The sequence below is a fragment of the Hemicordylus capensis genome, chromosome 3 (assembly GCF_027244095.1).
Source record: "Hemicordylus capensis ecotype Gifberg chromosome 3, rHemCap1.1.pri, whole genome shotgun sequence".
NCBI lineage: Eukaryota > Metazoa > Chordata > Lepidosauria > Squamata > Cordylidae > Hemicordylus > Hemicordylus capensis.
In genome coordinates this window covers 271,349,806-271,376,720 of record NC_069659.1, presented here as the reverse complement: position 1 = coordinate 271,376,720, position 26,915 = coordinate 271,349,806, and the positions used below count along the sequence as shown (strand labels likewise).

Genomic DNA, 26,915 nt, shown 5'->3' with positions numbered 1-26,915 from the left:
CAAAAAACATAGAAACACCAAATAAAGAAGAAACAGTGCAATTCTGGGGGAACTTATGGGACAATCCAATAGATTATAATAAAAAAGCAGGCTGGATGAAAGAAGTCAAAAAATGTAACCAACAAATGCAAGATCTAATAATAACACCAGAATTAATAAGTGAAAGATCAAAGAGAATTAAAAATTAGACTGCGCCAGGCGATGATGAACAGCATGGCTTTTGGCTTAAACACCTAACAAGCTTTCATAAACAACTATCAAAACAGTTCAATCACATTTTGCAAGGCGGTGATGTTGAGCAATGGCTAACAACTGGGAAAACTCATCTCATAATGAAAGACCCAGCAAAAGGTGCAGTTCCAAGTAATTATAGACTGATCACCTTCCTGCCAACCATGTTCAAATTATTAACTGGAATAATAACAGATGAAGTGATGCAAAACTTATTAACTAACAAACAGCTTCCAGCTGAACAGAAAGGAAATTGCCCGAACACCAGAGGCACAAAAGACCAGCTGCTGATTGACAAAATGATCTTAGAAAACTGCAAGAGAAGAAAAACCAATCTAAGTGTTGCATGGATTGACTACAAGAAAGCCTTCGATTCATTGCCTCACACATGGATACTAAAATGTTTAGAAACAACTGGTGTCAGCAAAAACATTCAGATATTTATTTAAAAAGCAATGAGCATGTGGAGTACACAGCTAAACACTGCTGCTAAACACTGTCCATATATTCAGTATCGATTTAGCAATGGAGTTTGGACTAGACAAGTGTGCTGCATTAATAATCAACAGAGGAAAAATAAGAAAAACAGAAGGAATAGAACTGCCCAATGGAAGCAAGATCAAGAACCTGGAAGAGAAAGAACATTACAAATACTTGGGCATTCTCCAGGCTGATAACATCGCACACACTGAAGTTAAAAGAAAAATGGGAAGTTAATACATCAGGAGAGTTAAAAGAATCCTCAAGTCCAAACTCAATGGCGGGAACACCATACACGCCATAAACACCTGGGCTATACCTGTTATCAGGTACACTGCAGGAATAATAGACTGGACCCAGGCAGAGCTAGTGACGCTAAGACCAGGAAAATCATAACCATCAATCATGCTCTGCACCCCCGCAGTGATGTAGATAGGCTATACCTCCCTCGCAGCTCAGGTGGAAGAGGAATGCTGCAAATCCATCAAACAGTCGAGGAGGAGAAAAGAGGCCTTGAAGAATATATCAAGGACAGTGAAGAAGATGCACTTCAAATGGTCAATAACACGAAACTATTCAACACCAATGAAACAAAGCAGGCCGACAAGAAAGAACAAGTCAAGAACCGAGCAGAAAAATGGAAAAATAAGCCCCTGCATGGTCAATATTTGCACAATATAAGTGGAAAATCAGACATCACCAAGACCTGGCAATGGCTTAAGAATGGCAACTTGAAGAAAGAAACAGAGGGTTTAATAAAGACTGCGCAAGAACAGGCACTAAGAACAAATGCAATAAGAGCAAAAGTCGAAAAATCCACAACAAACAGCAAGTGCCGCCTTTGTAAAGAAGCAGATGAAACCGTGGATCACCTAATCAGCTGTTGTAAAAAGATCGCACAGACTGACTATGAACAAAGGCATGACAAGGTAGCAGGGATGATACACTGGAACATCTGCAAAAAATACAAGCTACCTGTAGCCAAACATTGTTGGGACCATAAAATTGAAAAAGTTGAAGAAAATGAAATTGTAAAAATATTATGGGACTTCCGACTACAAACAGACAAACATCTGCCACACAATACACCAGATATAACTGTAATCGAGAAGAAAGAAAAACAAGTCAAAATAATCGACATAGCAATACCAGGGGATAGCAGAATAGAAGAAAAAGAAATAGAAAAAATCACCAAATACAAAGATCTACAAATTGAAATTGAAAGGCTGTGGCAGAAAAAGACCAAAATAATCCCAGTGGCCATTGGCGCCCTGGGTGCAGTTCCAAAAGACCTTGAAGCGCACCTCAACACCATAGAGGCCACAGAAATCACCATCAGCCAATTACAAAAAGCAACTTTACTGGGAACAGCCTATATTCTGCAACGATATCTATAACAATTGACAATAAAATTCAGCCATCCCAGGTCCTTGGGAAGGACTCGATGTCTGGATAAAACAAACCAATCAATAACACCTGTCTGACTGTGTAAACAAGAAATAATAATAATAATTAATGGCCATGAAAACTGTGGGCTGTCTCAACTGGTCACGGGGCTGACACACACTGCTAGGCTGTTGGATCCTATAGGCTGTTGGATCCTATAGGGTTCCAGGAGGCCTTGAACACTTTTAGGGTTGGTTCTGCCAGTGATTCTGTTGAACCACCTAGAGCCTTTGGAATCAGGTGCTATATAAAAAAAATAAAATAAATAACCCAAAGTTTGGGTTAAAATAATGCCCCCAGAATAGGGGTGTGCACAAAACCGCGAAGCTGCGGTTCGGCACTGGGGTGGGGGGTTCCCCTAAGGGCGGGGGGGCCTTTACTTACCCCTCCCGCCCTTTCCAGTTTTTGCGCCGTAAATACCATAAAAAATGTGGGCTGCAGGATCCCTCTCCGCCCGCTTCTATCAACCACGATGGCTCCGCTGCTCCTTCCTGCTTAAAAATTCGGGTGCCAGGATACTTCCCTGCCGCCCCCTGCTGCCGCTGAAGCCTGCTAGAAGCTATTTAGCCCCCTTAAATCTCGCCCGGACCGAGTCCGACCGCGCTCGGGCGGGCGGCGGGGAGATGTCCTTTTGCCCGCCCGCCCCCTTCCCTGCTGTCTGCGAAGTGCAGGGAGCCTTCTACGCACGCGCAGAAGGCTTCCCTGCCGGGGCGGCCGAAGTGCCCGCCCGCCCCTTTCCCTGCCATTCCGTTCGGCAGGGAAGCCTTCTGCGCATGTGCAGAAGGCTCCCTGCACTTCGCAGATGGCAGGGAAGGGGGAGGGCGGGCGGAAGGACATCTCCCCGCCACCCGCCCGAGCGCTGTCGGACTCGGTCTGGGAGAGATTTAAGGGGGCTAAATAGCTTCTAGCGGGCTTCAGCGGCAGCAGGGGGTGGCAGGGAAGTATCCTGGCGCCCGAATTTTTAAGCAGGAAGGAGCAGCGGAGCCATCGTGGTTGATAGAAGCGGGCGGAGAGGGATCCTGCAGCCCGCATTTTTTATAGTATTTACGGCGCAAAACTGGAAAGGGTGGGAGGGGTAAGTAAAGTCCCCCCCGCCCTTAGTGGAACCCCCACCCTAACCCTCCTGAACCAAAACCACCCCATGTCCGGACCGGTTCGGAGGCCAGTAGAATGGCCTCCGAACCGGTCCGTGCACACTCCTACCCCAGAATTCTTAAGTGGTTCTTCTGTAGTGGAAGCAGGGTCCAACCACTTCCCCTTGGGTGTGAGCATGTAGTCTCAGCCATACCTCATGAAAAGAACCATCCTGGGTTAAACGCCGGTCCCAACCCGGGCCATTTGAATGTGGACTATCATCTATTCTTCGTGTTTTCCTACTCTGCCCACCTGAGACAGCCTGGATACATGGAGCGGCCCAGACTCCATGGAAGTGTGGAAGGGTTGAGTGGAGATGGGAAGCTATGGAGTATGTGTTATATTATTAACCAGAGATACTGGGAGCCCCACATCAGCAGGGCCCCCTAGAGTTGCCTGGCTTACCTCATGAGAGCGCAATCCAATGGAGACCCAAAGTTCATGGAACTTCTGGTCTTCATGAGAGGACCAATCCTTGGCTGGCAAGCTGACACAGGGGCAGAAGTGTGTTGGATTTTCCTGGACTGCTTGGCCTGGGTTTACCATTCTAAGAGCATCCTTTGTCACAGTGGATCAAACCCCAGGATCCTTTGCCCACCCTCATACACATGTTCCTTCCTAGGAAGTCATTGTGACCCCTCTCAGTTAGCCTTTCTTGCCCACCTCAACTTGCCTGAGTTGCCTTGCCTCACCACGCTCATTCCATGTGTGATGCAGCTGACTCTGAGGCAGTCTGTTGCTGTGCACACAATATGCACGAGCTCTGAGCCAGCAGAAGGCAGGTGTAGTATGGCATCGAAGTGAGTGGTGAACCACCGCACTGCTGCCACTTGCTCATGAGGAGTCACTACTGCTGCCTTCTGCCTGGCAGGAGGAGGGAGGAGCTCAAGCCAGCTGGGTAGAGGTGTGCACAAAACTGATTTGCCTGGTTCATATCCAAACCAGACTTGGACAGAACCAGCATGTTCAGTTTTGGGCCAATAAACAGCCCTCCCCCGGCTCAGCTAGAATTCAAGCAGGTTCGGGGTTTTAAGTTTTTATTTATTTATTTATTTACTTACTTACTTACTTACTTATTTATATGACTCACCCTCGATCTAGCGGCCTCAGGGGTTCTGGCTCAGGCGCAGGAGGGGTCTCTGTAATCTCCCTCTACCCGCACTGACCTCCCCCGGTTTTCTAAGGGCCATTTCGACCCATTTCGGGGCCATTCTGACCCTTTCCCTGGTGGCGGCAGCCATTTTGGAGGTCACCGCTCATGCGCTCCTGAGCCCACCAGACCCACAGTGAGTCATTCTTTATTATTATTATTATTATTATTATTATTATTATTATTATTATTATTATTAAAATTATTAAAATTATAATAATGATTAACAACAACAACAACAATAATAATAATAACCACATTATTATTATTTCTTGTTTACACAGTCAGACAGGTGTTATTGACTGGTTTGTTTTATCCAGGTCCTTGGGAAGGACTCGATGTCTAGATAAAACAAACCAGTCAATAACACCTGTCTGACTGTGTAAACAAATAATAATAACATTAGAACCCCTGAACCAGCCCCAAGCTGCCTGGCAGGGGGGTGGGCAGGGTTTGGCTCGAGGTCAAGCTGAACTGGGCCCAGTCCAGTTTGATGGTGAACTGGCTTGACCTTGAACTGGTTTGCATATCCCTATAGCTGGGAAGAGGGAGGAAAGGAAGGCAGCAGAATAACCTGTTTTACTTCTTGCTGTGCTGCTACCGAAGACAAAACAAAGACAAAAACCTGGCAGGTGCTGTGATTCTGGCTGGGAAAAGGTGGCAGTAATCAGTACCAGTGAGTACCACCACTACCCAAAAATAATGCACTGGTTTAGGGGTTCAGTATGATCTAAAGATAGGCAGTGAGTTTGCTTGTTTTAACTTAAATCACACTTTCCTAAAAAACCTAGTCTGCAGTTTGGAAGTTATTTTAGATCTGCCCTTTGTTCTGGATGTCCAGGGTGTAGGAGTTGTTTTTGTTTATACAGTACACTCCACCTAATGGACTGATTGCTTTAATTCTTGGAAAGTGAGGATTTAGCCAGTATCATCCATGCCCCAGTAATTTATTGAATTTATTGAAGACCACAGTATTCTCTGCCTGTCCGTGAATATTGCCTAAGTACGGAATGCAGTGGTGCACCTATTATCAGGAGTAATTTCTAGAAAGCACACTTCCTCAACTTTGGCTTTGATAAACAAATGGCTGTGGCTTGATAACTGCTTTGAGCGTCTGTTGTGGCAGAAATGCAGTGTAGAATTTTAAAAAAATAAATACAAATGTTGCTATGTTGTTGTTGTTGCCATAATGTTAAAGATAATTGCAACTTCCATGTGTACATATTGAATAACTGACATCTATTATCAGGCTCAGTAGAGACAGGAATCAGTGCTCCGCTTTATTTTTTTTGTTAGATCCTCTTTGTAAGGATTTGTATTGTATTGAACTTTATTGCCTTATGCCATCAGCTGTCTCCCCCCAGCCCCCAGAAAGATTGTGTGAAACAGTCTGGTCTCTAATTCATTTTTCTTGTTTTGTAATTGCAGTTGCTTTTTGTCATTGCTGTTGGTGGCTGCCGTCGTGTGGAAAATAAAGCAAACCTGCTGGGCTTCTCGACGAAGAGAGGTATCGGTAACATTGGGGTTGCTATTATGGCTTTTGGTGGGGGGCTTTCTCAGAGGGAAGTCAGACCTGCAGGTGAACATACAACCTGCCGATCACACTGGCCAATCAAAGCAACTCCTTCATATACATCTTTTTTTCCATCTCACAGACCACAATGCTCCTCTTTTTTAGGGAACATTGTTAACTTACTAGAAGTTGAAACATTGGAAAAAATGGTTCTGCTACATTAAAAAAAAATTATATATTAAGTACAGTACTTAAACAATTTTAAATATTGCTATGAAAGGTTTATTTTTTTTTCTAAAGTACTCATCTGTCAGATCAACTGCCATTATTCCAAACATTCTAATATTTGCCCAAATATTTTCCCAGTGGTTGTGCCTTTGTTTATGTGCTTTGCCTTTCTTCTTTTCAAGTGCCACATCTGCAATGGGAGATTTTCCCAGTTATTTTTAATTGGGAGGATGCTCTGTTTTGAAAAACCAATATATTCTTAAGTACTTACCCACCCTGATTAGGGGGCTCCATCCTGCCTGTTCTCTCCGCCCATTTTTGTGTCCAGTACATCTGCTTGCTACAACTTTGGATCAAACTGCATGTTATGTTATCTTAAGCTATTGACTCCCAATAGAAGCTTTCCTTCTGAGGCAAGCACCAGCCATAGGAAGGGCCCAGATTAGGCCCTTGGTGGGAACAAAGGATTAAAGCCCCCTCCTCTACCACACACCATTGTCCAAAGCTGTGAGGCCTGATTTGCTGTTTAGCTGACAAAACCGAAGTATAATCAGTGTTAAGCATGCACATAAGGCAGCATGTCATTTGATCTTTAATGTATAAGGTGATGAAATCTATTTTTCCTATTGTTAAGGTAAGATATTGCAGCAGAATATGTCTAGCAGCAAGTTTTTCTGTATCTCTGAATAAGACTGATATGTCTCTCTAATTATACTGCATTACTGTAATTATGCAAGGCCTTCACTGCACTAGATACTGTGTATAAACATACTAGTATTCTGCTCTCTACATGAGTTGGCATAGTAGCATAACATACCATAGCTATAGTTTCAAATATTCCATGGAGGAATATTTGAAACACAGATTTTAGCAATTAGTTGATAACAGCCAGAGAGAAAATAAATGATTTGTTACATTTACATCCTTCTTTAGGACTGAAGTCATAGAAGTCCGTGGGCTGTTTCAGACATCATGCAGAACCTTGGTTAAAGCCAGATTCTGCATCTCTGAGCCTTAGGAGCATGCAATCCCACACAACTGTTCACTTCCTGTCTAGGTTAAAGTAAACTGAGATGGGTCATGACGTCTGAATCCACCTATCATGGGTTATTCTTTCATTCATTCATTCATTCATTTATTACATTTATAAACTGCCCTATCCAGAGGCTACTTTCTAGGCTACTTACTTCAAATAAGCTGATATCTGTAACTTACTTTAAACCTTGGGTCTTGGCTTTAAAAAAGTAAATAGGATAGAATAAACCAAGTTCTATGGGTTCAGATGTCATGACAGTTTATTCTAACCTAGGGCAGACATGGGCGCTTGCACAGCCATAGGAGGGAGGATCATGCATTTCTGATGCTCTCATACATTGCACGGAGCCTGGCTTTAAACAATGTTCCATATGACATGTGAATCAGCCCAGTGGATCAGCCCAGTGTCCTTGCCTCTTTTATGGGAGGCACCACATTCTTAATAATATAAGAACAGTCCTGCTGGATCAGGCTCAAGGACTATCTAGTCCAGCTTTGTGTTTCACACAATTGCCCACCAGATGCCTCTGAGAAGCCCAAGTGACAGCATGCCCTCTTTCTTGCTTTTGCTCCCCTGCAACTAGTATTTAGAGGCATCTTGCCTCTGAGGCTGGAGGTGGCCCATAGCCACCAGACTAGTAGCTTGACAGACCTGTCCTACATGAATTTGTCCAAACCCCTTTTAAAGCCTTTCAAGATAGGGGCCATCACCACATCCCATGTCAGAGAATTCCATAGATTAATTACAATCTTTATGAAAAAATGCTTCCGTTTGTTGGTCCTAATTTTCTTGGCCTTAAGTTCCATAAGATGACCCCTGGTTTTAGTGTTGTGAGAGAGGGGGGGAAATGTCTTTCTGTCCACTGTCTCTAGGTAAAGTAAAGTGTGCCGTCAAGTCGATTTTGACTCCTGGCGCCCACAGAGCCCTGTGGTTTTCTTTTGGTAGTACACAGGAGGCGTTTACCATTGCCTCCACCCGCACAGTGTGAGATGATGCCTTTCAGCATCTTTCTATATCGCTTCTGCCTGATATAAGTGCTTCCCATAGTCTGGGAAACATACCAATGGGGATTTGAACTGGCAACCTTCTGCTTTTTAGTCAAGCATTTCCCCACTGCGCCACTTAAGGCGACTACTCCATGCATAATTTTATACATCTCTATCATGTCTCCCCTGTTTTTCTGGCTTACTTCCCTTAAGGAAAGTAAGCTTATGAGATCACTCAGCTCTATGTGTGTGCGTCCCGGACATTGCAATACCCAGACCAATTTGAACCAAATTTGGTACTGTTGTAGGGACACATAAGGACACCTCCTTGGCGAAGTTTGTGATGATGTCATCCACCCCAATTTAAGATGGTGTATCTGTGAACATTTGTGGGCCAATTGCACTAACTTGCGAACTGCCTAACCCATTTGAACCAAATTTGCTACAACTGTAGTGAATGACACACAGGGACACTTCAATGGCATATTTTGTGATGATGCCATCTACCCTGCCACAGGATGGGTATGATACTCATGAAACGACTTGCACCCATGAGCATCCTTGCAGCAGCATTCTGGACCAGCTGAAGCTTTTGAAAAGCCTTCAGGGCAGCCCCACATAGAGCGCATTGCAGTAGTCCAATCTGGAGGTTACCAATGCATGAGTGACTGAGGTCAGGCACGACTTCTCCATGTACAATCACAGCTAACGTACCAGCCATTGTTGGTAAAAGGCGCTCCTACACACCACCGCCACCTTTACCTCCAAGGACTAGTGATGTGCACGGTCCGGAGAAGTCCGGACCGGCACCGAAGAGGGGCCTTGTCTTTAGGGCGGGGAGGGCTTGCTTAGCCCTCCCGCCTCCTTGCCCCCGCCAGCGCCCGTATTTTCTAGTATAGGGGCGCTGGAAACCAGCCGCCGCGGCGGCGAAAGAACTCCCAATGCCAGCGCTCCCTCCCTCCCTCCCAGCTAGCTGCCCGCCCGCCCGCCCGCTCACCCAATAGGAAACGAGAGGAGCTCCGGCACAGAGCTCCTCTCGTTTGGAAGGCCTCCGGCATAATGGTGTTTTGCGTGCGCGCGCGCGCATGCGCGCACCGCAAAGCACGCCGTTCGCCGGAGGCCTGGTCTACCCACCGGGAAAGAGCCGGGTAGACCGGGCCTCCGATCGCTGGGTAGACCGGGCCTCCAGCGATCGGAGGCCCGGTCTACCCAGCGATCGGAGGCCCGGTCTACCCGGCCCTTTCCCGGCGGGTAGACCGGGCCTCTGGCGAATGGTGTGCTTTGCGGCGCGCGCATGCGCGCGCGCGCAAAACACCATTATGCCGGAGGCCTTCCAAACGAGAGGAGCTCTGTGCCGGAGCTCCTCTCATTTCCTATCGGGTGAGCGGTGAGCGGGTGAGCGGGCGGGCGGGCAGCTAGCTGGGAGGGAGGGAGGGCTGGCATTGGGAGTTCTTTCGCCGCCGCCGCCGCGGCAGGGCGGCTGGTTTCCAGCGCCCCTATACTAGAAAATACGGGTGCTGGCGGGGGCAAGGAGGTGGGAGGGCTAATCAAGCCCTCCCGCCCTTAAAGGCAACCCCCCCACCCGGACCCGAACCTGGCAGGGCCGGACCGGTCCGGCAGTTCGGCCATTCTTTGGAATGGCCGCCGGACCGGTTCGGGCACACTACTACCAAGGACCACATCAGGTCCAAAAGCACCTCCAAGCTGCGGACTTTGTCTTTCAGAGGGAATGTGAAATCCAAGACCAGATTTTCCTCATTACTTGGAGGATCAGTTCTACCAACTCAGAGCACTTCCATCTTATTGTTGTAACAACCCTTGCTAACTTGGCAAAGAGGCACCTTTTAACATGGTGATTCTCTTTATTTAGCAGTGGGAGAGTAACTGGCCCTATCCACCCCCAGCACAGTACCATCAGTGACTGTTGCTCATTTTTGGAAGGGCGGTATAGAAACTGAACAAACAAACAAACAAACAAACAAATAACACCGTTGAGGTGTCCCTGTGTGTCCATACAACTGTAGCAAATTTGGTTCAAATCAGTTAAGCGGTTCACCAGTTAGCAAACTTGGTTCTCAAAAGTGTATGGTTTCACCAACTTGAATCAGGGTGAATGACATCATCACAAACTACACCACTAAGGTATCCCTGTGTGTCACTTACTACAACTGTACCTAATTTGGTTCAAATCAGTTAGACAGTCCACAGGTTAGCCCACTTGTGCCTCTTATGCTGGGGTTGATTGGTTGATCGATTGATTGATTGATTAAGTGGTATCAAGTTAGTGTCAACTCTTAGCGACCACGTAGATGGATTCTCTCCAGGATGATCTGTCTTCAACTTGGCCTTGAAGGTCTCTCAGTGGTGCATTCATTGCTTTCGTAATCAAGTTCATCCACCTTGCTGCTGGTCGTCCTCTTCTTCTCTTTTCTTCAATTTCCCCCAGTATTATGGACTTCTCAAGGGAGCTGGATCTTTGCATAATGTGTCCGAAGTATGATAGTTTGAGTCACATCATTTGTGCTTCGAGTGAAAATTCTGGATTGATTTGTTCTATGATCCATTTGTTTGTTTTCATGGCTTTCAATGGTATCCTCAAAAGTCTTCTCCAGCACCAAAGTTCAATAGCGTCGATGCTTTTCTTGCTTCTTCAAAGTGCAGCTTTCGCTTCCATAGATTGTCATGGGGAAAACCATTGTCTGAACGATTCTAATCTATGTAAGTATAGATGCATCATGGCATCTAAATATCCTTTCCAAGGCCTTCATTGCTACCCTACCAAAGGCTAGTCTGTGGCGTATTTCTTGACTGCTGGATCCTTTACTGTTGACGATCGATCCTAAAAGGCAGAAGCTATCCACCACTTCAATGTCTTCATTGTCAATTCTGAGGCTGGTTGCTGTACCTGTTGCCATTAGTTTAGTCTTCTTTACATTTAGTTGAAGTCCCAATTTTTTCACTGTGTTCCTTGACTTCGATTACTAGAGCTTGCAGATCATCCTCATTCTCAGCTATCAGACTGGTGTCATCAGCATAGTGCAGGTTATTGGTGTTTCTTCCTCCAAATTTAAAAACTTGCTCATCTTCTTCCAATCCAGCTTCTCTCAGCATACGTTCAGCATATAAGTTGAATAAAGACGGAAAGAGTATACAGCCTTGTCCTACTCCTTTGCTGATCTGGAACCAGACTGTTTCACCATATTCCATCTGGACTGTGGCTTCCTGTCCTGTGTATAGGTTTTTCATGAGAACAATGAGATGTTCTGGGATGCACATTTTCCTAAGGATATTCCACAACTTGACGTGGTCAACACAATCGAAGCCTTTTCTGTAGTCAATAAAGCACATATTGACTACTTTCTGGGGTTTTTTTTGGCTTTCTCAATTATCCAGCGTGCATCAGCAATGATGTCTCTTGTTCCTCGGCCTTTTCTGAAACCATCTTGAACATCTGGCATTTCCCTTTCCACCTTGGGCTCTTATCTGCATTGGATGATCCTGAGCATTATTTTGCTAGCATATAAAATTAAGGATATTGCGCAATGGTTTGCGCAATCTGTTAAGACTCCTTTCTTTGGTATGGGCATGTAGACTGAGCTCTTCCAATATGTTGGCCACTGTATCATTCTCCAGGTTTGCTGACATAGTTTGGTTGGAGCCTTGACTGTTTCTTCTTCTGTTGCCTGCCATATTTCTGTAGCTATTCCATCAATTCCTGTAGCCTTCCAACTTAGTAATGACCAGAGTTCTGATCTAATTTCATCTTACTGTACTAGAGGTTCTTGTAAGTAGGGAATCTCTTCTAGAGTATCATGGATGTTGACATCCCTTCTGTACAGATTTTCAGTATACTCCTTCCATCTCTGTTTGATCTTCTCTAAATCATTTGCTATCTGTCCTTTGGCATCCCTTAACATACCAATTCGAGGTTGGAACCTCACTCTGAGTTCAGAGGCCATTTGGAAAAAATTCCTTGTTGTTCCGTGTCTATTTCCATCCTCAAGTTCTTTACAGATGTCATTGTAGTAGTGCTCCTTGTCTGTTCTAACAGCTTTCTGAAATTCCCTATTAAGTTCCTTCCTGAGGTCTTTATCTTTCTTGACTTTGGCTTTTCTCCTCTTCTTGGCAATTTCTACCATCTGTTCTGACATCCGTTTTGCTTTCTTCTGTTTCTTTGGCAGTCTCTTTTCACATTTGTCCTTCATAACTTCTTTGATTTCATTCCATAGTTCCTCTGATTACCTATCAATGAGGTTCAGAACTACAAAGTGGTTCCTGATGTTCTCCTTGAAAATGGTGGGTACATTCTCAAGATCATATGGTGGAAGCTGGATAGCTTTGTTTTTCCTCTATAGCTTGACTTGGAGCTTGCACATGAGCAGTTAGTGATCTGTCCCACAATCGGCCCCTGGCCACATCTTTGCTGTTATAACTGAGCTCTTCCTCCTCCTTACACCAATAATGTAATCAATTTGATTTCTGTGTACTCCATCTGTTGATATCCATGTGTATAGGCACTGCTTTGGTTGTTTGAAGAATGTGTTAGCAATGAAGAAATCATTAGCTTGGCAGAAACTAAGAACATAAGAACAGCCCTGCTGGATCAGGCCCAAGGCCCATCTAGTCCAGCATCCTGTTTCGCACAGTGGCCCACCAGATGCTGCTGGAAGCCACAGGCAGGAGTTGAGGGCGTGCCCTCTCTCCTGCTTTTACTCCCCCACAACTGATACTCAGAGGCATCCTGCCTTTGAGGCTGGAGGTGGCCTGTAGCCCTCAGACTAGTAGCCATTGATAGACCTCTCCTCCATGAAGTTATCCAAACCCCTCTTAAAGCCATCCAGGTTGTTGGCTGTCACCACATCCTGTGGCAGAGAATTCCACAAGTGGATCATGCATTGTGTGAAACAATACTTCCTTTTGTTGGTCTTAGACCTCCTGGCAATCAATTTCATGGAGTGTCCCCTGGTTCTAGCGTTGTGTGAGATGGAAAAGAATTTGTCTCTCTCTACTTTCTCCACACCATGCATGATTTTATAGACCTCTATCATGTCTCCCCGCAGTTGTCTTTTTTCTAAACTAAAAAGCCCCAGGTGTTGTAGTCTTGCCTCATAAGAAAGGTGCTCTAGGCCCCTGATCATCTTGGTTGCGCTCTTCTGTACTCTTTCCAGTTCTACAATGTCCTTTTTAAGATGTGGTGACCAGAATTGTACACAGTACATATAAAGGCATTATAATATTAGCAGTTTTATTTTCAATCCCCTTCCTAATGATCCCTAGCATGGAATTGGACTTTTTCACAGCTGCTGCACATTGAGTCGACACTTTCAACGAGCTGTCTACCACGACCCTAAGATCCCTCTCCTCATCAGTCACCGACAGATCAGATCCCATCAGCATATACTTGAAGTTGGGGTTTTTTGTCCCAATGTGCATCACCTTACACTTGCTAACATTGAACCGCATTTGCCATTTTGTCGCCTACAGACCCAGTTTGGAGAGATCCTTTTGGAGCTCCTCACAATCCGTTTTGGATTTCACTACCTGGAAGAGTTTGGTGTCATCTGCAAATCTGGCCACATCACTGCTTACCCCTGCTTCTAGATCATTTATGAATAAATTAAAAAGCACTGGTCCCAGTACAGATCCCTGGGGGACCCCACTTCTTACTTCCCTCCATTGTGAAAACTCTCCATTTATACCTACCCTCTGTTTCCTGTCTTTCAACCAGTTAGCAATCCACACATGTACTTGTCCCCATATCTCATGACTGCTAAGTTTTCTCAGGAGTCTTTGACGAGGAACTTTGTCAAAAGCTTTTTGGAAGTCCAGGTAGACTATGTCAACTGGATCACCTTGATCCACACACTTGTTGACACTCTCAAAGAACTCCAAAAGGTTGGTGAGGCAAGATTTACCTTTGCAAAAGCCATGCTGGTTCACTCCCAGCAGGGCCTGATCTTCTAGGTGCTTTCCAGTTTTATCCTTGAGTATGCTTTCCATCAATTTGCCTGGAACAGACGTTAGGCTAACCGGCCTGTAATTTCCCAGATCGACCCTGGACCCCTTTTTGAAAATCGATGTTACATTTGCTACTCTCCAGTCCTCTGGTACAGAGCCCGATTTCAGGGATAAGTTATATATTTAAGCAAGGAAGTCGGCAATTTCACATTTGAGTTCTTTGAGGACTCTTGGATGGATGCCATCCGGCCCTGGTGATTTGTTACCTTTCAGTTTATCCAGACGGGTTAGAAGATCATCTCTTGTCACTTCCATATGACTCAGCTCTCTAGCTTCTATCCCTAAAGAGCCTGGTTCAGAAACAGGTATATACTCAGTATCTTCTGCCCTGAAGACAGATGCAAAGAACTCATTCAGCTTCTCTGCAACCTCCATATCCTCCTTAATAATCCCTTTCACTCCCTCATTGTCTAATGGTCCAACCACCTCCCTGGCAGGTTTCCTGCTTCTGATGTATTTAAAGCAGTTTTTGTTATTCCCCTTGATACTTTTGGCTAAATGTTCTTCAAACTCTCTTTTTGCCTCCCTTATTGTCACCTTGCATTTCTTTTGCCAGAATTTGTGTTCCTTTCTGTTCTCTTCGTTTGGACAGGCCTTCCAATTTTGGAAGGAAGTCTTCTTCCCTTTTATGGTTTCCTTGATGGTACCCGTTAGCCATGCTGGCATCCTCCTGGACTTAGTGGTACCTTTCCTCCTTTTTGGTATACAATCTAACTGGGCTTCTAGTATTGTGGTTTTGAGTAAATTCCATGCACTCTGGACTCTCCTGATTTTCCCTTTCAGCTTTCTTTTCACCATACTCCTCATTTTGGAGAAGTTTCCTCTTCTGAAATTCAAAATGTCTGTGTTAGACGTCCTTGGTGATTCTCTCCCCACATGTATGCTGAATTTGATGGCACTATGGTCACTGTTCCCTAAAGGGTCGATGACACTGACATCACACACCTACTAAGAAGTCGTTCTGCTTCATTTCTGTTTCCTAGGCCATATAGGCCAACTGTGTTTTCCTTCTTCCCATTTCCAACTTTGGCATTCCAGTCCCCAGCCACCACCAGCACATCTTGCTTGCATGTTCTATCAATTTCAGATTGAACTTGAGCATTAAACTCATCACCTTCCTCTTCTTCTGCATCAGTTGTTGGGGCATAGACTTGAAGAACTGTCATGTTAAAGAGTTGTCCACAAAATCTAATTGATATTAGTCGGTCACTGATCGCACTGTACCCAAGTACTGTCATTGCTATATCCTTCCTGACTATGAAAGCAACACTGTTCTTTCTTTGGTTTTCGTGTCCTGCGTAGTTAACGGTATGATTTTCTGACTGAAAGTGTCCCGTTCCAGTCCATTTTAATTCACTGATGCCCAAGATGTCAATCTGTAGTCGATTCATTTCCTCTTCCATTGTGTTGAGCTTTCCCATATTCATGCTTCTTATGTTCCACGTTCCCATTGTAATTCTGTCTTTGCAGCTTCAGATTTTCTTTTCCTGCACGGCAACATCAGCTGCTAGTCGTCCAAAAGGCTTTCATCTAACTGTGTCATAAAGGCTTTAGTCTAACTACTGCTATACCCAGCCCTTTTGTGTTCCTGCTTAGAGCTGTCTAAAGTCCTGACCACTGTTCCCTCTAACAGGGATTCCCAGATGTTGTTCACTACAACACCCAGGATCGCCAGCTGTGGTGGCCTTTAGCTGGGGATTCTGGGAGTTGTAGTCAACAACATCTGGGAATCCCTGTTAGAGAGGACACTGACCTCTCTTTGCTGTCTGATGTCTGCGTGCCTCCCAGATCCCTGCCTTGGCAGAGCTTTGTTTGGAACTGGATATCAATCCATTTTTTAAAGTAGCAACAGTATGAAGCATGTGCTAGTCATGTGTCTCCACCTTCAGGCAGTGGCTCAGCAATTAGGTGTTATTTGCACATTAGATTAAATGTGACCTCAGTGTGCTTCATTTTTGAGAGACTTTTAAGTGACTGTAATGTGAATACATGTTTTACTTTCTTAGCTGATCTTGTGAATTAATGACACACTTGTTGCTATTTCAGCTTCTGTGTGAAACTTATAGCGATAAGTGGCTTGGACTAAAAGATCCACTGTTAAATAGATTTTGGAATCCAAGCATTTGTTAGTAATAGTAATTTGTTACTAATAGTTAGTAACAATAGCATTTGTTAGTAATAGATATTATGTCACATCAGAATGCTAAGTACTCCTAGTGTATTTATTCACAGCTGCAGGGAAAGGATGTATAGGAAGCAAGTTTTGATTTTTTTTTAAAAAGTCTTAACCCATGGAAATATGAGTATATAAAATTGGACGAAAATTGTGCAAATAGCTACTTGGAAAAGATGCACCTCAGGATATCTCAGGTTTATTATTTTTCTGGGTTTTTGTTTTGAGATGACATCACATTAACCTGAAATATGCTATAATCTTCCTGAAGCTTCCCCAGTAACTTACTATTGATTCTCGAATGGTATTGGTGTAATTTTGTCCATTATCTTAATTACTTTAATTATGTCAATTCATATGATTATTCTATTTGTGACAAAATGAATAGTATTTCATGATATAAAAATATTTAATTGTTAAGAAAATTGATTTAATTCTGATGCATCTGTGTAAATTTGAAATTTGTATTGTACCATAGCATATTAAATCTTGCACAAAGCGCCCCCACCCCCGCTGCCAGAAAAAAAGATTAAATGCAAGGCATTTTTTTGAAAATAATTTCATGTACACAGTATAGCTCTTTGGACTTTTAATACTGGATAGATTTTCTGAGCTTTGGATTGTCAGCCTTACTTTGGCATAATAAATGCATCCTTTTATCTTTACTTTGAACTAATGAGTGCATTCACAGCTCAGCTCCTGTTCCTGGTTGTAGCTGCTGTGGTACAGGGCTACTATGATATCCTAGGGCAGCCACCTGCTGGAAAAGAACCTGGAAAACCCCTTGCTACAGTTATTACCTGGAGTAAGTAGCAGAGCTAGGGGATATGGCTGTTCCCAAAGCTTTTAGTTTGTAGTTCTAGGAGTCATGAATAGCTCCACTCCTTCTCTGCCATCCAAATGACTTTGGGACAACACTCATATTGCATAGAGATTTTATGACCTGTCTTCTGCATTGGACTTATTTTTAGGTTGATTCTTCTTAAGTTGAATCATACTTTTGATGAACACTGTCTTGAAAAATTAAAAATTGGATCCAAAGGTAATCTAGAATGAATGGAAGGTGCTTCTACTTGTGTGAGGGGGAGTATCTGCAATTTCTGCTGACTCCACCTCCACCTGCAACACATCCCAGGCCATTTTTGCATGTTCTCCAACCCTTAGGATTGGCTTTTGGAGGATACAAGTGGCAGAAAGACTTGTTCAGTGTATAGAATTCTGCTTGAGATTGCTTGGATCTGATTTTTTGATTCAAAATCATGGATCTTGAACTCTGATCATGATTATGATCATGAAATTATAATTTTAATTCAATGAAATGATCACAGAAAAGATTATAAACTACAGAAAAGATTATAAACAATTTTTATATTTAAATATATATTGTTAATTAAAGTGTATTTTCAAATGTGAATGTGTGTGTATGTGTCTGTATTTATGTATTGTATGTAAAGATTAATACATTTTTCATCACATACAGTATGTGCTGTAAGATGTCTACAGTCAACTAACTGAGTTAATTCAATTCTCTTACTGATACATTCAAAATTTACAGTCAAACCATTAAAACAGTCTTCAAACAATGTATTTAAGTTTATGCCTAAATAAGTATGGTTTACAAGCTTTTCCTAAAGGGCGGTAGGGATGGGCTGAGACAAATCTCAAGAGGAGGTTGTCTTGTATATAAAGGAAATCACCCTATTTCAAACACCCAATGACCAATCACTTTAATAATCAATTTTTTTTAATGTACCTACTAAATAATTTTGCAGGCTTTGCCTTGTCATAGTAAAGCTATTTTCAAGCTTCATGCCATTCAAGTTAGTGTAAGGACTTTGCATTTCAAGACTGAGCAAGATTCCAAGCAAGTGAAGTTTCCTTGCCTTATGGCATCAGCAATGATATGACTCCCTCCCTCCCTCCCACCCACCCACAACAAAGATTGTAACTGTGTGTAGGTCTTCACTGGTTTTGTAATATTAGTTTTGTTGTGGATTCTTTTACTACATGTCTGCAGGTAATATGAGCTAATACAAACAAAGCTTCCTGCATGTATTTTCAACAGGTAATTAATAATTAACACATAACCTTTGGCTTTCCTTTCATCTTCCAGTATTGACATAAGTCACACAACATAACAGTGTGTGTGATCAGAATGCTTTGAAATGCAAAACCTAATTAAAATTAATGTAATCTCCTTTAAAGACACTGGTGTGTCAGCAAAAAATATCATTGGGAATATCATGAATATTTGAACAAACCATTATTTTTATCCATGCTTATACACAAAGCACTTATGAATATGACTTGATATTTTGTTTAGGATTTGTCTGACTGTGTCATTTGACAAAGAGCTAAACCACAACCTCCATTAATTATTCTAGGCAGTTATATCTATCAATGGAAATAATGGGTAATTAACAAAAAGAAATGTCTTTAAACATTGTTGGTGTCCTTCTGCATCACGATTTCTAGTTAAAATGTTTGCATCAGTAACATGAGTAACTTTGTGTCCAAGCAACTACTATTCTTGAAAGTATTCATAACATATTCCTGTATGTTAGTGATATAATATATCTGGATGGGCAGTGACAGATAAGGTATTTTGATTGTCATTTCCAAATTAAACCTTCCCTTTAGACAAATCACTGAATGCTCAAATAAATTTGTGATGAAATCATCTTGGCTTGCTTCAGGGGTGGCTCTAGAAGGGCATGGGGGCACAATGTAGACCAAGTAAAGCAAATCAAATACCTTGGGATAGTGTTTCAATTCAACGGCTATAAAACGGGCCATATTAGATCGGTAGTTGATACGGCCAAACGCAGTATTATAGCCGTTCTGAAATTCTTCTGGTCCCAAGGAGGGAACTACATTCCTGCTGCCATTAAACTTTATAAGGCCAAAGTGATTCCCCAACTCCTTTACAGGACACATTTGGGACCGTACACCAACTTTAAAGATTTGGAAAAAATTCAGACCAGTTTTTTAAGAACTATATTTGGTGTACCTAACTGCGTTTCCAATTCGGTGATACGCATGGAGGCGAGCATACTGAAATTGGAAACTAGGGCTTGGCTCCTAAGGATATTTTATTGGCTTAAACTTCATCTGCATCCGTCAGGGCTAATTCCAAAGCTTCTTGTGGCTGAGCCTCGGGCATCTTGGTCTAACAAAACGATAGATAAACTTTGCCAATGAGGCCTATCACCCACTCTATTATTAGAGAGCAGTGAGAATACAGCCCGCAGTCTAGTATGACAGAGATTGGTCAATATAGACATCCAGGAAGAGAAGTCTTGTTTACCATCTTTTTATAAACAAGTATATGCTAAGACAGATCTTGTTCTAGCAACGTATTTATTTACGATCACTTTGAGTAAATTTAGATGGACCTTCTCCAGGGCTAGGTTCAATGCTTTCCCATCTGCAATGCTGTATGGGAGGTATTTGAAGCTATTATATGAAGAACGGAAATGCCCCTGTGGAGAGGCAATTGAAACCATGGCCCACATACTTTTGAAGTGCTCAATATATCAAAACTTGAGATCTCAATTAATCAGCCCACTGTTAAATGATATGAGGGAACAACCTGAGGATCTTGTTGTTGCATATTTATTAGCAGATAATGATGCAACTATTTCATACGTTGTGGCTAAATTCTGTTATGTGGTCACCAGATTAAGAACTTCAAAAGAATAGAATGCAACTTTGGGTTCCTTACTGTTAATTTTAAATTATGCCTATACACTTACACCTTACCAATGCCGTTATTTTATTTTTACGTGTAATTATTATTAAGCAAAAGCTGCTAGCCATTTATGTGTAACTGACTTTCTATTAATATTTTTCCTTTTAATTATGTAAAGATTTTTATTTCTTTTTTGGTCAAAGACCGTAAATAAAGTATGATGATGGGCATGGGGGCAACCCCCCCCAAGTAGTTTGAACCCCACCTGCCCTCCATTTCTGTTTCAAAAATCTAATATGTGGGACACAGCTCATCCACCCATAAATGCACTTTTGCCCCTTCTGTGCCCTCATTTTTTCTGGTGCTGCTGTTGGTTTGGTTTTCTAGGGTTGAAATCAGCTTATTTATGTTGTTATGGGTGTGAAACTATGATACTACACTTCGGGCCGAAATGCATGTGACATTAAAAGTATATTCTAGAGGCAGGCTTCCCAACAGAAGTGCTTATTTTGTCATTATTGTTTCAGTTATGGTCTTGTTTGTTTGTTTGTTTGTTTGTTTGTTTATGTAATGGATTTTTATACCGTCCCAAACCAAAGTCTTGGGGCGGTTCACAATCATAAAACAATACAAATAAATAAAACATTAAAATCAATCAAAACTCCAAAAAGCTGCCTAAAACGAGAACAATTTACAAAATTTAAAATTACTAAAGCTAAAAGGCCTGGTTAAAAAAATGTGTCTTCAAGGATATTTTAAAAACCGCTAGAGATGGGGAGAGTCTTATATCAGCAGGAAGCGCATTCCAAAGTATTGGAGCGGCAACTGAGAAGGCCCGTCCCTGAGTGGCCACCAAACGACGTGAAAGTAGCCACAGACAGGCCTCCCCTGATGAATGCAGTGGACGATGGGGAACATGCAGAAGAAGACACTCTTTTAAATACCTGGGCCTAAGCTGTTTAGGGCTTTATGGGTTATAACTAGCACTTTGTATTTTGCCCAAAAACCTATTGGCAGCCAGTGTAACTCCTGTAATATAGGAGTAATATGATCTCTTCGAGATGACCCGGAGACCAGCCTGGCTGCCACGTTCTGTACTAATTGTAGTTTCCGGACTACGTACAAAGGCAGCCCCACATAGAGCGCATTGCAGTAATCGAGTCTGGAAGTTACCAGCAAATGTACTACTGTTATGAGGTCATGAATCTCAAGAAACGGACGCAGCTGGTGTATCAACGAAAGCTGATAAAAAGCACTTCTGGCCACTGGCTCAACCTGAGAAACCAGGGAGAGGTGTGAATCCAGAAGCACTCCCAAACTGCGTACCTGTTCCTTCTGAGGAAGTGTGACCCCATCTAGAACAGGCAGGTCAATATCGTTTCCCGAGTAAGAGACCCCGCCCAACAAGTACTTCTGTCTTGTCTGGATTCAGTCTCAGTTTGTTATCCCTCATCCAGCCCATTATTGCCTCCAGGCAGGCATTCAGGGAGGATATGCCTTCTCATAATGAAGTTGACATGGAGAAATAGATTTGGGTGTCATCAGCATATTAACAGCACCCAGCTCCAAATCCCCTGATGATCTCTCCCAACGGTTTCATGTAGATGTTAAAAAGCATTGGAGATAATATGGAGCCCTGAGGAATGCCATATAAAAGCTCAAGTTTTGAAGAGCAACAGTCTCCAAGCGACACCATCTGGAATCTGCCCGAGATATAGGAGGGGAACCACCGCAAAGCAGTGCCTCCTACACCCAACTCCGTCAGACATTCCAGAAGGATACTATGGTCGATAGTACTGAAAGCTGCCGAGAGATCCAAAAGGACCAACAGAGTCACACTTCCTCTGTCAAGTCCTACCTGGAGATCATCCATCAGGCTGACCAAGGCAGTCTCCACCCCGTAGCCTGCCCGAAAACCAGTTTGAAATGGGTCTAGATAATCAGTTTCTTCCAAGACCACCAGGAGCTGGGAGGCCACCACCTTCTCAATCACCTTACCCAATCATGGGAGGTTGGAGACAGGCCTGTAGTTATTAAACTCTGAGGGATCCAAGATAGGCTTCTTAAGAATAGGTCTAAGGATTGTCTCCTTTAAACAAGGTGGCATCCTGCCCTCCCTTGTGGGAGGAAGACTGTTTCCACTCCAAAGAGGCAACTGAAGTCATCCTCCCAACATGTGAAACAGCATTTGCTCTGGGGGAAAATGTGTTTTCTCCAGTGGTTCCAGGGTAGGGCAGTCTTTATTTCTGGGAATTACCTCCTCTTGATTCAAAGGAAGTGTTCATCACCAAAAATGACACCAAAGGGAGGAACCTTCCCCTCAGGGAAGGCATTGCTTGCATCCAAGCTGCTGCAACACTATTTGAATTTTACACAAGTAGCATATTATTTTCTGGGAAAGAGGCAGCAAGTGAGGCGTGAACCCAGGCCCTCGATTTCTTATGCCTTGACCCCACTGCATAAGAAAAATTCCTGAGGCAGTCTTCCCTTCCTGGTTTTGCTTCTCACACTTGATTTCTGTCCTTTTACCAGATCGAGTGCAAAAGCAGCTGGCACTGAGACTGGTGAGTGCTGCTATTTGCTCCACATCTTCCCTCATCTTCCTATCTCTGGTCTGGGAGAGAGACAAAGTGGCTGCACCCAGTGAGAAAGCAGCTAGAGCTGAAGTGAAGGAGGCTGGTCCGCACCACTGTGTAGTCCACATCTTTCCTGACCTCTGCATCTTGTGCTGGGCATGAGGCAAATTAGCAGCTCAGCTGCTGCGACCCTTCCATGTGCTGTATCATTCAGCCAGACCCAATGAGGTCCTGCAAAGCTTCACAACAGACAGATGTCATCTTGCATATCGTGGAGAAGCAAGCAGTGGATCACTCTCCTCAACCACAGTTTGAGGGCCAGCACTATGCTTCTGCTTCATTGGGTTCTACATCTCTTCAGAATGTATAGGGCTTTAATGAGCCCTCTCCTATCTTCTGCCTTTCCTCTCTTAGCACTGAGAAAGATTGGAGACTTGGTTATCCAATCGTTAGTAGGTGTTGGAGTATGGGTGGAAAAGGGTGGAGGAGAGAGAGCGAGCAGATTTATATCTGTCCTTTAGTCTGCTATCTTATGAGCGAAGCCAAATAAGTGAATCTCATTGGTGAGATTCCAAGACTTTATCTGCAGTGGTTCTGCCAGAGTGGCAAGTAAATAAAGAAATCAGGATGCCAGCTTGGCACCAAATTCCAAGTTCTATGGCACTCTGTGTGCTGACAGCTTGCCAAAGGGAGCACTGGGTTTTCCAAGGCAGTCAGGTGCAAGGATAAGCTTGCAGCAAGCCCAAACAGAAAATTGCCCAGCCTTAACGGTTCTGTTCCAATTTTCAGTAAGTCAGCTCTTAAGTCCAGGGGATTCTCAGATAGCCAAGGACAGAGATTAACCTGCAAGAAGTCCACACAGAGAATGACGCAAAGGCTCTTCACTCCAAGATTGTCCAGGGCAGTCTCATTCAGGTCCTGCCACAGGAAGCCCACACAAGGATTACTCAGGGTTAGTTATTTCAGCTCAGCAGTTCTAGACTCCTCAGTCCAATGTTCCAACTTAGAAAGAGGGCTCAATAGTTCAGTGATTCCTCTTAAGGGGAAGGGTTTTGTGCGCACAGCAGACACTCAGGCAGGTAGGTTTTAGGGCAGCCACTAAGCTTCCATGGAACAAGTCAAGCAATGCTTCTCCTGAAGTTATATACTGAAGTCACACACATGTGTCTAAGAGCAAATACAATTTATAGGGTTTCCTGATAGCAGTTGCTCAAGTTTCAGGGAATGTCATTTGTCTAAGACCATCTGCTTGGTAGATCTGGAATTTGGCTTCATTAATATTCAAGAATTGTGAGTGCTCAGCCTTTCTGGTCAGCTACACCAACTTAGTTTGCATTGGTCCAAAATGGAGGCCATTTCTCTCTTGGTACCAAGCATGTGTTTGTGCAGCAGGTTCTTTCAATCTCACTCAAGGTCAAAGCTAAAGTTTCCAAGATGGAGGCGAGGCCAGGCTGTCCAGCCACAGCCTTGACTGGTCTTCATAGTTTTTATTTGCTATCCTTTGTATAAAGAGTGTAGGTAGAAGTTAAATGGACATATACAAACATATTCAACACCAGATTGTCTTTTGCCATTTTGTGGGGATACTGTTTGAGGTGTATGAACATTCGTTTCTTCAATGTGGTCTCTGTTGTTTACACATATAGGCATTGTGACACATAGAAACTCATTTGGGAATCTTACAAAATTCTTTTGTCCCTATAGCTTTATGGTGGGAGTTCTTCCTCAGCATCACTGCACCTGATTTCTCTTGATTGTCTGCCGCCTTGTTCACAGCTCCAGCTTGAAGTTCATCCTTAGCTCTTGCTATCTATTGGAAAAGAAAGCAAGTCCTGTTACTTTTGTTGATATTTTATTCTACCCTTTTTCTTTATCTACTTCTTATTGTTCCTTTTCTTTCTTTCTTTCTTTTGAATCTTTTTGTTTTTCTTTGCCCCTCTTCTCTTCCCTTCTCCTCCAAAACAACAACACATAGTTAAACTGAATTTTACTTTATTTTGTGTGTTATTGAGTGTTGAGGATAAGGTCAGTGTTGAATTATGTTTAAGGACTCCACTTTTGTATGGAGAGTAAAGTCATCTTTAAACACTGTTCTGGCTGCTGTTCCGGTTGCCGTGCAGAAATCCCATCTTCTGATGGACATTCTCATTGCCTGCTCTGTTTGGGCAAAGCTCACTGAGTTAAAGCTTGCTCTCATTGTTTAATGTTTTCGAAACAGGCCAGGGAAAAAAGTGCTCAGTGTCTCCGCTCAGTTTTGTGGAAGAAGCCTCTCTTGGCCTCTGCACATTCTTTGACTATGGCCTCGGCGGCATCGGCAATGTTCCCTCTAAGGCATGCACGTGTACACACACTGACACATTTTTTGATGTCCGCTCAGATTGAATCAGGAAGGTCCCACTCTGAATTCATGTGAAGGCAACACTGCCTTGATACTGCCGTACAGAACAAAGCTCATTCTGCAAAAAGATGAAAAAAATTAGAGAGAAACCTGATCATTGGTAATGACTGCATATCCTATGGACCCTTCCCTTCCCTTTGCGCACAGTACATTACCAACACAGGAGCCTAATATGTTGAATCAACCATTGTCACCCATACGGGATATTTTGGTTATGGTACTGTCACCTTCTGTACCGATTGCTGGAACACTCTTGGGTGTGCCCACTGCCTCTATGCCAACAGTACCCACTACTACTACAACACCCTCAGTACCAAAACCTGTCAAGTTAAATAAATAAATAAATAAATAAATAAATAAACGCAAATTGCCCGCTAACTGAGAGGTTCCAAAGAAAAAGAAGAAGAAAATCCTTCCTCTGTGGATATTAAGGTCAAATCGTGCCAATCTGACAATCCTCAGCCATCATCACTCTACTGTGACTACTGTGGATACCCAAAAAAGTAACACCTGCTCTGGTTGTCCAGGCAATGCCACCTGGCCCCTATTCTGAAAGAGGCAGAAGTTACTATTCTTCTTCAGGGCGAACTGTCAGACCCAGAAAGACCTTTCCCTCTGCTGGATCTTCCTACCGCCATCCAAATAGTAGATGGATCTCCTACACCAAAACTGCATTGATCCTCTGGAACCACCATTGGTCCCACTCTTGCCTCCGGCTCCAGCTCCACCGCATTTCTCCTCAATGCCAACACCCGACACTTGGGTACCGAAGCCCCGGATCGAAACACTTTCATCTCATAGAAACTGTAATGACTGTTACATTCCTAAAGATGGATATGATCCTGGCTATGAAGATGACTATGACTATACCCCATGGGTCTATTATTCTCCTAAGCATCAGAGGTCACAAGGAGCGTACCAATCCTTCCATGCTGACAACCGAGAACATGGCTACTATGCAGTTAGTAGTCCTGAGGGTTAACAAGAAATCATTTTTGGAATGGATTGTGCTGGTTGCAATGTTTTGTTTTCCATTTTTATATAATAAACTTTGCTAAAATAGCATTCATTTTCAATTCATGTCAGGTAACTTGTATTTGGTAATACAACTTTAAATTATTTGCGGAAGGGAATGGGGTGGTGAATGAGGTAGTGACTACTACTAAAATACGCTTGCAAAAATTAATCCTTTGGGATATAAACTGCCGTCTTGTATGACAGCCTTTGGTAAGCAAGCAAACACGACTTTCTTTTCCATTGCTTGTTATTAAATAGGAAAAAGCTACGTGCCCTTGTGAAACTCTGTACCCCATAACTCAAAATGAAAGCTCTAGTTTGCTACTATGGTCTCTGGCTGCTTTCAGCTGCTAAATTTTTAAAAACATGAGTAGGGAAATGTAAGCAGGGAAGTGATCAGAAAATGGCTTTGTATTGTTGGAAAAGACAAAAATGAATATAGCACATTAACTCCAGAAGGAATCCTAGGAACATTGCTAGAAAAAAGTATTGCATTCGCATCTAATTCTTTCATGGACTATAGTCCACTTCATTAGATGCATGGAGTGTTCTTCGTGTACTTCATGAAAGGGGCTGTAGTCCATGAGACCTTCGGTGACAATAAATTTGTTAGTCTTTAATATTTCTCAAGACTATGCTATTTTGGGGCACCTTGTGTCAGTTTTCCCAACACATGTTAGAATAGAATTAAGCCAGTGGAATAGCAAGGTTGACGGCAGCCTGGTTGTAAACTCTGGAGCATCTTGCCCCCCCCCCTTGGTGCACCACTTTGCTCCCTCTGCTTCCCAGCCACTGACCTGGCTGTAGTGTGGAGGCTGGAGCCAGCTGGAGCATGAAT

At 43.2% G+C, this 26,915-nt stretch overlaps 1 protein-coding gene across 5 annotated transcripts in view; it reads left to right on the top strand.

Annotated features, from left to right (window-relative positions):
- Positions 1–26,915, top strand: part of ATRNL1 (attractin like 1) — a 1,008,890-nt gene that overhangs the window by 528,797 nt on the left and 453,178 nt on the right. For all 5 annotated transcript variants that reach the window (XM_053305805.1, XM_053305806.1, XM_053305802.1 and 2 more), the window contains exon 26: positions 5,870–5,948. In XM_053305805.1, the coding sequence (XP_053161780.1) occupies positions 5,870–5,948 (79 nt within the window). The remainder of the gene's footprint in view (positions 1–5,869; positions 5,949–26,915) is intronic.